At 42.6% G+C, this 12,428-nt stretch overlaps 1 protein-coding gene across 1 annotated transcript in view; it reads left to right on the top strand.

Annotated features, from left to right (window-relative positions):
- Positions 1 to 12,428, top strand: part of LOC146831111 (carbonic anhydrase 3-like) — a 265,313-nt gene that overhangs the window by 194,613 nt on the left and 58,272 nt on the right. The window contains exon 3 of the mRNA XM_085605341.1: positions 12,209 to 12,327. Within this exon, the coding sequence (XP_085461467.1) occupies positions 12,209 to 12,327 (119 nt within the window). The remainder of the gene's footprint in view (positions 1 to 12,208; positions 12,328 to 12,428) is intronic.

Below are 12,428 nucleotides of genomic sequence, written 5' to 3'. Positions count from 1 at the left end.
ATAAAACACAATATGTTTACCCTGAATGGCTAAAGTGCCGTACATCTCAAAACCGAAAACTGAGGCGCAGAGGTGGGTCGCAGGAAAGCAAAAAGATAGAATATATCTGGTTATTAATTTAAAAGTAAATGGCATTATTGAGAAACATGCCGTGCACAGCTTCCCCGGAACCGTCTCCGGTCTCTTCGTTATCAAAACCCAGGCAGGGTTTTGTTTTGAGTCATGTCACATGGCGTCGCTCTCTGCTCTCCGCTTCCTTGTGACCTGTTCTAATATGCGATCAACGACGGCTGCCCAACAGATCATCTCAATGGCGGCAGAATGTAGGGCCTTAATCTGAGGGCTCAGTTTTAATTTCCTGCCATTCAAGATTAGTTTTAAGATTAAAAGCCTCTTCAATCCAGATGAAAAAGCTGCAAACAACGAGCTCAGTCCCCTCCCCCCCCCCCCACCTCCCCCTTTCCCCAGGCCTGCAGCAGGGGCAGAAAAGCGTGCAATATCAAAACACAGGTGTCTCGCCCCCTGACTTTATGTTGTGAAACGTGAACGGTGCATGGCGAATTCCCCATATAAAAGCATGGTCTCATCTAGGCAAGGGGCTAATGCAATTGAAAACAAGCACTGGCAATGCAGAATGTTTCACATTTACGTGGGTTTGAGCTATTGGCATTGTAAATGACAATGCCTTTTATTTATGTTTTGGTTTTTGAAACATAAATAAAACGAATTGTAATTTACAATGACACAAGCCAATCCAAATATGGGCGGGAGTGGGAGGGGCTTCCAGTGCATACCCTAATACAGCGTGCCTCGCAGAGCGAGCAGTGCATGCGCGCTGCCGCTAGGCTCGACCTAAAAATGACAGCTCAGGATTTCGAATTGAATTGTGCACAATTATGTCTTCTGCTCCACCTCACGAGATCCAATTAACAATAAATTCCCTGTGTGTCGCAGGTGATAATGAATAGCTGCAGACTATTCCAAACAGTGTCTGCTCGCTAACAAGTGTCGGTGTCAACAGCCTGGAGTAGGCCACGGTCAGGTTGCACCTGCACCTACTGGTGCTGTCGGAAAGGGGCGTGCCTGCACCCGACAACACGATTCATTCACAGCATCTTTCACGCACACGAATGCACATATGCTTTTTATTCAAGAATGACTCGCAGTGCGGACAAAAATATCAACAACACCTTAAAAGAGAAACACCAGCTGCTACTCACAAACACAAAATAAGAACACACTGTACCGAGTCAATACAACAGAAGAGCACACGTCGGTGAAATCGTTACCTATCATTAGTAAATGCATTCTATGAACTTACTCTGTAACGCAAGAACATTTTCCACCTGAGAAAAGTTAAAAAGAAAATAAGTATTTAAAATGTCAATTATATTTACCCAACTACATCACTGCTTCGCCATTATCAGTCATCTAATGCTGTGCTCCATTCTTGGGGGCATATTAACAAGGGCTTTATCTCCGCTTTTTTGGCTTTAAAAGCCAAAGAAGCGGAGATAAAAATATCGCCCTATCAACAACAGGGTGCTAACATACAAAATCGCATGTTAGCACCCTTTTTCACTACGCTTCCCTTGGCATCTCTAATGAGATGCAAAGTGGGCATTCCAGAGCAAAATAATAGGAGAAATGTCGCTAAGCGAGATTTCTCCTATCATCAAGCTTCGCACTAATCCTGTTAGAGACAAAAAAAGCAGCGCTAACCACGGTTAACGCTGCTTTTTTATGTCTGCTAATTTTCAGATTTATCCATGTAATCCAATGGGAGGTGGATTACATGGCTAAGTCCACCATGGGCTATCAACAAGGATATCCCTATCCATGTATGTTTATCGCTGCATTACCAGCGATAACCTCCCAAAATGCCGCTATCGCTGGATTATTTATCGCCTAGGCGGTTAGCGTTGTTAATAATGCGATAACCAGGCGATATTATCCAGCGATAGCGGGCGTTAAAAAAATTAACGCTAAGCGCCCTCAGCGTTAATTTTCCCTGTTCCTTGTTAATATGCCCCTTGGTATTTCATGTACATTTACCTCCGTCTTCCCTATGCAAACATATCCTATCTATGAAGCCTGGCATCAGCACCAGCCCTGGCGACAGTATAAGTGTCACCCTTCAGGATGCACACCCCTGGAGCCCTCATCAGTGACCACCTATGGTTGACGCTTCACAGGGTGGGGCTCGTCAAGCCCACATTGGATTCTCAGTTTGGGGGAACAGGTGTCATGAAGTGTTCCCGTGTGGGTGTCTGCTAAGTTGTCAGTTTTTCTGAATTCAGTACTCCACTGACAGTTAGGGTGACCAGACGTCCCGGTTTTGCCCGGACGGTCCCCGTTTTTTGTGAAATGTCCCCGTGTCCCGACACTGTACTCCAATGGAGTCAAATGTCCCCGTTTTAGAACAGTGTCCGGGTTGAACAAAGAAATGTCCCGGTTTTTCTCTGTTCCGGTTGCGCGCATGCTCTGTTTGCACAGCTTGGTGACGTCACTGAGGTGAGCGCTGTAGCAGGAAGGGAAATCCTTTGAAGAGAGACATGTTCTCTCGGGATTTCCCTTCTCTTTGTCTACACAGCGCCACCTACGTCATCATGCAGCTGGTTAGAACCACCTGTGACCGGCATGACCCTGATTTTACAGCCTGCAGCAATCCACCGTGACCGTGCTCTGCCTTAAAGCGAGCGAGGGTCGGACAGTCTCAAACTACAGCAGAATCCAGCAGCAGCTTCGTGACGCCTCCCCAGCCCTACCAGCACCGTCGGGACACTGCCTTGCATCAGAGCTGCATCATCCAGGAATCCTTGCCCTCCCAGCCTGCAAGCCCGCAACGTGTATTTTAACCCTGAGAGTTTTATCCGCACCAGTGCTGGCTTCCTGGGGGCGCCGTGTAGCGTTTCTTTCCCCCAGCAATTACCAGGCCTCACATAAATGTCAAGAGTGTGATTAATTATCTTTCTGGAGAGAGATCAGCATTTTGTATAGTTGAGGTTTTGACTTGGCTGAAGTTAGTGCAGAGGGTTAATATGCCTGCTGCAAAGAACGTGTACCAAGTAGATTACAGAGTGCGTATGATGTAAACAGATCAGCAGGGTTACTGCTTTCAAAAGAGACATTTTTTTGCTACTTGCAATTTATAACTTAAAGTCCTAATATAGAATAGTGAGCTATTAACTTTCATCCTAGAACTGCATACACACTGCAAAGTATACATTATTAGAACATTGATTAATGTTTCAAAAAGGGTTAATCTGGCTAGAAATCGATTCTTAATATTAAAGAAAACTCCCAACTATGCTGTTTCTTTTTCGACTCTGCGTTTGTGCTTCTCCACACCAAGCACTCTTAAACTATACTGCCTACCAGTATGGATGACATGTGACTCCTACACTTTCAGTCCTTTGGCTTATGTAACATTTCCTATACACTGATTTACACACGTATGATTGATTGTCTCTGTGTAATGTGTGTGTGATGCAAAGTGCTTGGACACCCTACACTGGTATGAGTGGCGCTATATATAATGCATCTGATAGAGTGTGGTTATGGTGACTTGGTCACTGTTAAAGGGTGCTAGTGAGAGAATCCGTGGTGGAGGTGGTCATTGGGGGGGGGCGCCAACAAACATTGTCGCACAGGGCGCCACCAGCACTAAAGCCAGCTCTGTCTTATATGTTCTAAACTATTTACTATGCTAATGTGCGTAAATGTTTCCACGTAAATAAAGCAAACATTATTTATATTTCAGTCAACTGCGCTGAACGTAGGGGGAGTGCTTTATGGGAAGGAGTATTCTACAAACAGCAGTATCTGATTTTGACGATGACAGAATGTGTGTGTGTGTATATGTGTGTATATATATATCTATCAAACTCGCTAGCGATGCACTCGTTCACTTCCTCGTGGCAAAAACAAGAGCACAAACTCCTCTTCGATTGTGCAATTTTCTTTATTGTTCAGTTAACAATCCCAATATATATACTTATCTAATAAGAAAACAAACTTGGACTAAAGCAAATGTTGAGGCAAAGTCTGTTTAAATGGAATTAATGCTTACTGCCGATAAAAGACCTTTGATTTGTCATCTGTAATGCTTCATCTCGGTCTTGGAGGGAGCTGTCGTAGTCCTTTTTCTATGTTTATCACAGCTGTCAAATAGTCCTACTTTTATGTCGGTGGTTACTGCAAATCGTAGTCCTACTTCTATGTCTATGACCTGTCCCCGTTTTTTGTTTTGAGAATCTGGTCACCCTACTGACAGTTTAAGTAGCTTCACTATTATTCGGAATTATTCCTTTCCTGCTCGTGCAGAAAATAACTCTGTTCTAGAGCCGTGCTGCAGCATGGGAGAAAGGGCGAAGAGACCCGCGTGATCCTGAGCTGCACAGTTCTGTCAAGGTGGGGCTTCGAGGCACCCGCTGATATGGTTCCTGTACAGTAAGTAGGCCCTTAGTAAGATCAAACATGGGGTTGTGACTTCGAGCTATAAACAGAATAGATTATGTTCCTCCAATATCAATATATTGATCAGCTCCGTTGTATGAGGGTTTGCACTGCTGTGTAGTGTGAGGCTGCTGGATCAACTGTGCTTTTCTTTGGTGAATGAAGGGAGACGTGACTTGCCGTGTATTTGTACTGATGTGTAAGGAGGTGTGTTGTATTCGGGTGTGCCTGCATCGAGTGAGCTATGCTGGAATATCCTTTGTCTGAATGTTGGTGTCTGGTACTTGGTACCAGCTTGTCTTCAAGCTGGAATAAAAAGGCTATTCTGTAACACACCTTGAAGCTGCCTATATTTATCAGGTCACCAATAGGTTGACCGCTACACTTTAAATCTGCATGAATGTAGTGCAAAAATGTGTAATTCGAAGAGTCCTATTTTATCACGACCTCGTGTCCTCTAGAAGGCCATCTCGGTGCTGTCAACACATCTAATGATGCAGATGGGAGTGGCTGGTGCATGGTTATTCCACAGCGTTTTTTTTTTTTATTAAAGATTCTGACGTTTTATACTTCCATTGAAGGTAACCGTGCTAGCGGCGCAGCTCTGTTACAGAAGATGGATCGGCCTCACACATTCAGCCAGTAAACTTGTTTAAACCCCCGAAGTCATTGTCAAGCAAGGAAGGAACAAACTGCCTTTGTAAAACACCAAGACACTTCAGAACAAAAGCCTCAGTGTGCAAGACCCGAAGGCGCCCAGATGCCACAGCGCACTTCACGTGCCACTAAGAGGATAGCCGGAAGACGGCTCCCCAGTGCTCCAGAGCTGCTTGCCGAGTTATTTACACTTTAGATTTTCAACACATTCTCAAAAAAGAAGGATAAAAAACATCAGCAGCAAGTACTGCTGGGTTAGGCTGCTCCAACCCTACATCGCAAGCTCCTTTCTGTCAAGATTGACGCCGGAGGACGGACTGAAAAAAATATTTGTCCCGGCCGCTTTAAAAGTGAAAGCGCGCACGGCGCGCTGAATGTAAGTGAAGCACGTCATCGTGCTTGCAGTAGGAGAAACTAATAAAGAAAATAGAACACATACTGTGTAACAACCAAGTCAAGGGGCCAGTAGCCATGGAAGGTTACAAATGACGACACAGAGATACTAAGGAGGGACTAACAAGCTCATTACAAAATCAGATCGGTTGGGGGAGTGAGCGGGGCTTCTCTCCGTACTGAACTGCAACAGATCATCGACATAGCAGCGCTTGCGCGCTGGCTCAGGCACGACCTAAAAAGCATTGTGTGTGGGACCCTATCCTAATTTTAATACAAAATGTCTTCCTACGAAATTCACAAATAGCAAAACCATTAAAGACAAAACAATGAAAAAGTATTAGGGTTAGAGTGCAGGTTTGGTGGAAGAATAGAGCTAGGATGTAGGGCCTAGTTTTAGAGTATGGATAGGGCATTGGCCTAGCCTTAGAGTTAGAGGTTTGAAATGGGGTGTAGGGCCTAGTGATAGAAGGTTAGGGCAATGGCAGCACTTGTGGTGAGGGTAAAGATTAGAGTTTAGGGGTATCATTAATAATTTAGTTGGAATAATTCCCAGTGCATTACTCTTAGTTGTTTTTTTCTGATTTCAATTAGGAGGAATGCTGTTAAATCATAAATACTCTGTAAGGCAATTTGTGAAATTTCTTCTAAGGGGCTTGTGTATAAATAATGTATCTTTAGCATTGTTTTCACAGCATAGCTGCCTCCGACCTTATGTGGTCAACAGAAAAAAAGCTTTAAGAAGCACTACTGAGAGTGGGGATTTGGCTCCACCCAAAGGTTGATTATCTTGAAGACAGGTTTGATCGAACAGAAGGCGTACGCCTCAGTTGAAAAAGAGTGCTCATATTGCACTTTTTGCATGCTAGAAAGTTTATGCTCAATACAGCAGGACTGAGTTGATTAGAGTGTCAAGCCAATGATAAAGGCATAAGCCTTATCTGTTTACTGTGATAAGGTACATCAGAGGCAGTAGGCCTAATTTATGTATTGTGAAAAGAATATTTTAAAGCCAGAAGACTGTAAAGGGTTGATAGTCAGTAGACATTGTTATAGCTTGTAGACAGACATTCTGTTACATAAATTGTCACAGATTACCATAGTAGGCAAGTGTTTTAGTGTTGTTTACCCCTCAGACAAATCGTCAAAGTAGATGATCCGCACTTAAAAATCCTTATTATGCCTTTTTAGGAATGCAAATATATTGTTTGGCAAAAGTAATTTAGGACATATTTGTAATTTTATTCACACTATGAACTCTCTTACAAATACTATAGGAAGGAGTTTATAAGTAAATTCTGCCAAACACCATACGCAGGGCTTCGCATTGTGAACCCTCTGACAAATGCAATTGGAAGAAGTTTGACATTATGAACTTTGATAGATACACCAGGAAAGAGTTTAACATGGGACAGGGTTTAAACTCTCTGGCAAAAGCATTAGCAATGGATTTTACCTTGTGAACACCATGAGAAGCATCATAGGAAGGGGTTTACATTTTGAATTATTTGATAAATACATTATGAATGGGGTTTACATTATGAATTTACGGACAAAATGCATTAGGAAGGGGTTTAGTATAAAGGTCCAATTTTAGGTCTGTAAAGGACTCAGTAAATGCTTGCTGTTTCAGGAGAAATGCTTAATTTTCATTGCAGTGTATACTTTTGGGTCTCCCTAAAAGATTTTAAGGGTCACATGGTCATATTTATATTCATTTTAAAGGCAATAGGCCTAATTTATTGATTTTTAAATGTAATTCCAGGTGTCTCACGTTATATTATAAACAACACGACAAAGTCTGTATAGTCAAGTGTTTTGATTGTGAAAAGCCTCATGTTTTTCAGTAGGCCCATATTAAATATTGCTGATTTTTATTATTAGAGCCTGCTGGTCCACAAATTGTCACATAGTATCTTACAGATCATGGGAGCAGACTGCATTTAGTGGTCATTTGCCACCTGTGATAATTCTTTAGGGTATGTGCATTGCACCTTGTCTAGTGTGCAAGGCGGAGGGGTTCCACTTGATATCTTGCAAATATTTGGCATTTTCAGTACAGTGGTCAGTTGGTGTGCATTAAAGTATTTTTTTCTTGTTTAAGAAAATGCATTGGTTGTACAGTGTTTATTTTGTGTTGCTCAGTTTTGAATTTCTAGCCCATAACACATCCTGAGTCAGCCTTGGACTGCTCTGCCTCAGTACCCTGAGAGTCAGGTTTTACATTGTGAACAGTTTGACAATGACACTAGGAAGTGGGTTTACATTGTGGGGAAAGTATTTTACAATGAGAACACTGTGATGACTACAATACAAAGAACTTCCTGCTTTGAACTCCTTGACAAACACCGTACATTATACATTGTTTAACATTAAGGGCCTAATTACCAGTCTGGTGTTCTGAGGACCGCCAGACTCGTGGTGGCACGACAGTGGTGGTCCAGCCACCACCGCCCTGGCGGTCTGACCGCCCCACATACGAGTTGGGTGGTCAGACCACCCTGGGACCGCTGCTGCCAGGGAACCGCCATTCTCTGGCTGTGGCCGTCCTGAGGCCACAATATGCTTAGCGGGACCACTGCTGTGGTCCCGCCGAGCATATTATGAGTTTCCTGGCTGCCATGTTCTCATGACGATTCCAGCACCATGAAAACCGTGGCAGAGAGGCAACAAAGGAGGCCCTACAGGACACCCTGGTGCCTCACACCATGTGGATGCACACAGGGGGGCATAACATGTACCCCCCTGTGTGCATGCACACCAGTTCCTTCATGGCATGGACTTTACAGTCCATGCCGGTCAAGAACCTTGTGTGGCGTTCCCATTGCGGTGCCTTTTTCAAAGGCACCACCACCTTTGATAGAGGCACAGCTTTGGGACTGCCATGCAGCCCACTAGGCCACTTTTAAGTCATAATCTTGCGGGCAATAGTGAATCTCGGCGGTGAGGGAGTGTGGTGGTGGCAACCCGCTTGCTCCCGTACCTCCAAAACATGTAATTAGGCCCTAAGCGACCACCTGACACAACTTTCTACTTCAGGTGGTGCTAGAGAGATCTCAATTTCATTGTGTAAATTTGTCAATTTATGTTTCGCATTTAGCTGTGTGTGAAATAAAGTACTTTAAAAGTAAAAACATTAGACATTGATTCTTTAAGAATAACTGAGTAGGTTTTGGAGTTCTATAAGGCTTATTTGATCCCTTTAATTGAGTTAAGTCATTTTGTTGGCTTTTTAAATATGCCATTGATATTGAAATCTGGATACAGAAAAATGGTATTGGCTCTGACATTCCCCTTAAACTTCAGGACCGCCTTGCTTCAGTCACTTATTTGATGACCAGTAACTTTGATGCTGAATGAAGATAAAACAGTATATTTAGGACTCGGGAATCATCCCAAGACCTGGAGCTCTGTTTGGGAGTCACTGCTACCATGATCAAAATGCTGGTATTATTATGAACAATGATCTTAATTTCTGCCCCTTGATAACAGGAGTGCTTGTAAATGTTACTCTCATTCCAAGGCTTTGCTAATCATTCTCCCTTCCCGCCGAGTTAATGGGGAAAGGATGGTGATCAATACAGCTATCTCATCCTTTTTCGAATAAGGAATTGCTATCTTGCTTGGTTAATACAAATATCTTATCAGTTACCTTCAGAATGTGCACAATGCTGTTTCCACATCTGGTACTTAATTCACTTAAGCTTGCTTCTGATAAATCCCAGTTGGACTTCCTCCACAAGTTACCAGTGAATAAGCTGATCTTGTTTAAAAACACTTTGATTGGTGCACAAGGCACTTGCTGGCACTTGTCCTGAGTATCTCAGCACTTGGCTTCAGCCCTACGTTCCCTCCAACATGTGAGCGGTGTGCTGTGATAGAATAGGGTGCAGCACATTTAAGACAGACCTATGGGCATTGCCAATGCTTGCATATCATTATGTGGCAATAACTGCTCAAAACATGATCGGACCTAAATATCACTTTACAGGGGATATGCATTTTCAAACAAGAAAAATTTGGTAGAAGGAATAGAAAATTGAATATAATAATAATAATAATAATAATAAATCATCTTTATTCGGTTATGAATAAACAATTATAACCATAAAATAACATACAAGAATCATATCATTCACAGAATATAAATACATACAAATGTTTAGAGTAGCAGGGAGTATTTCAGCCAAGATTTGTTCTATGGTTATAAATACATTTTAAAAACGTGGCCACAGTTTTTGTGATCAATATAGTGTTAAGAAATTGTAGGTGCAGCATAGCAGGACGACATCTTCTAAAACCAAGGGTTCTTAACAATGGAATCAACCATAAAGTGCGATGGTCAGCATAAAACTTACAAAACAAGACAGTATGCATTGTTGTTTGTTCTGAAATTTCGTCACAAGGGCATACCACTGAGGCCTCTTTCCAGGAGTTATGTTTGGGAAAGGCCACGAGTTTATGAAAAATATTCAGTCTGAAGCGTGTCAACAGGAGACGCTCGAATCGGGACTCAACATAGATCAGGTATGGCTCAATGTTCAGAGTGGTCGCAACAATCAAGGAGTGTTGAACAGAAGGCTTTCTTATCTCCTTGGTTAGCCGCAGTTCTTCCAAATGCGAGAGAGCTCTGATTTTAACTCTTTTTTAGAGATCTCAGACATAGATTCAGGGTTATCATAATATTTGGCACAGCCCAAATCAATAAAAAACCTTTTTATATATGATAGCCACTCGATTTTACCCACGTGCTCCAAAGACATAGTGTCTGCTACAATCGCCTTTGTGACTAGATTTCTTGATGACAACCAAATACGGCGCCACAATAGAAGGGGTTGGATTTTTGCCAAATCCTCGATGTGGGCAGTGCCTAATTCAGCATGGCATGAGAAAGTGGACACTCGTTTCGGAGTCATCAGAAGAAATCTCATGAAAATATTCTCTGCGACTTGTAGTGCATTTGTGTTTTTATGGCCCCACAAACCTGCCCCATAAAGTGCGGTCGAATGGCACTTCGCTACATAAATGCGAAGTAATTCTGCAGGAGGTCTTTTTCCCAATTTTTGGGAGAATTTTATAAGGGCCATGATTGCTCGCAGGAGGTGGTGTTTTCTAGCGTCAATGGCAGCTTTCCAATTGAGCTTTTCATCAATCATAACTCCAAGGTACGGGTATTGAGTAGTAAACTCCAACCTCTCTTTATCTAGGAAAATGGACTTTCCCCGTTTCCTATCCTTCCCTGCCACCATCACATAAGTTTTTTTAATGTTTATTTTGAGGTCCAAATTACCCATAAACTTAGAGTACCTATCTAGGGATTTCTGCAACTCTCGCGGAGTACGCGCTATAATTACTGCGTCGTCCGCGTAAAGAAGCGCTGGGATGAGGCGATCTTTTATTCGAGGGAGGTCCTGAGCCCCTTGCAACATCTCCACCTCCAAGCCATTGGTGTAGAGAGAGAAGAGAAAGGGGGCCAGGACACAGCCCTGCCTCACACCACGTTCCACCCTAAAGGTCTCAGATACTTCGCCCTGTGTTCCAAAACGGACCCTGGATGAAGCATTGGAGTATAGTGCACGAAGGAGATTTACCAGGGCTAAATCAATGCCTATAGCAATAAGAACAGACCATAGCTTTGAATGGGAGACACAGTCAAATGCCGCGGAGAGGTCGACATATACCATGTAGAGTTTGCCCTCTTTTGCTGTTACATATTTTCCCATCAATAAGCTTAAGTTCAGTGCCTGTTCTATTGTGCCAAAACCCTCCCGAAAGCCAAACTGTAAGTCAGATAGTATGTTATGATCATCCGCCCACTCTTGAAGTCGCTGAAGAACCACCCTCCCCAGTACTTTACCGAGAGAGTCCAACAATGATATTGGCCGATAACACGACACATCGTTTCTATTTCCCTTTTTAAAAACCGGAATCATGATCGATTGAGACCACGTTTCAATTAGCCCATATCGCATAGTGGCATCAAAGACCGCCTTTAAATTGAATATAATGCACATTAGACTTTTCATGTTTGTCATTTGATTTAATGCTTAGAAAACACGGAACATGGATGGTAGTTAAAAGATACCCTACAAAAATCCTTGGTACAAATAATCAAATGCTGTATTACAAAGTACATTACATCAATAACAGCTCAAAACAAGCAAGGAATTCAACACTACTTTATAATGTCGACTATGGAGCATCTTCATGGAATTTGAGGAACAGGTTGTGGCACATGGTATTCTTTAAAATACTCTCAGTCAATATCCTCCCTTAACACCACAAACTTAAAATGCTCTTCTTCCGCGACTTCGGCTAGCAGTCTATGCTTGTTTCACCCCACCAAGCTCGTCACTCCTTGTACGCCTATTACCTGCCAGACCCTACCTTGTTCATTGTGTAAACATTTCCTAAATTTTATAATTACGCGATCTATGGAATATATTTTCTGCTTGATCAATAGCCCAATTGGTGTCAATAGGCTGGTGCAAACTATACAATGATGCCAATTGTGATGAAATTGATTTACGCCTGTCTGTAGCGAAACATGGTGCCCTAGCAAGAGTCACCTGCTCCAAACCTGGAACCGTAAATGTATATAATAAACATGCCTAAGGAATCTCTCAAAATACCTTGTAAAATCCTCAAAATGTACATTTAGAAACGAATGAATATACTATTTGTGTTGTTTGAGATGCAGTGATCAAAGGAGGCCCGCTCAATGGAGTCTACAGGCTGCGTCAGTGTCAGTTTCACTGGGGCTCTTGCGATGAACAAGGATCCGAACATGTTGTGGATGGAATGAGGTACTCCGGCGAGGTAGGTGCTTTTTTTTTTTCTTTTGAAAGAAAGTATTCCGTTTTTAACACTTTCTGCAATCCCCTGAACACATGTAAGGGGTGAAATAAATGGAAGGAGTG

Source organism: Triturus cristatus, chromosome 5_1 (assembly GCF_964204655.1).
Source record: "Triturus cristatus chromosome 5_1, aTriCri1.1, whole genome shotgun sequence".
Taxonomy (NCBI): domain Eukaryota; kingdom Metazoa; phylum Chordata; class Amphibia; order Caudata; family Salamandridae; genus Triturus; species Triturus cristatus.
This window is presented reverse-complemented; position numbering and strand designations above follow the sequence as displayed.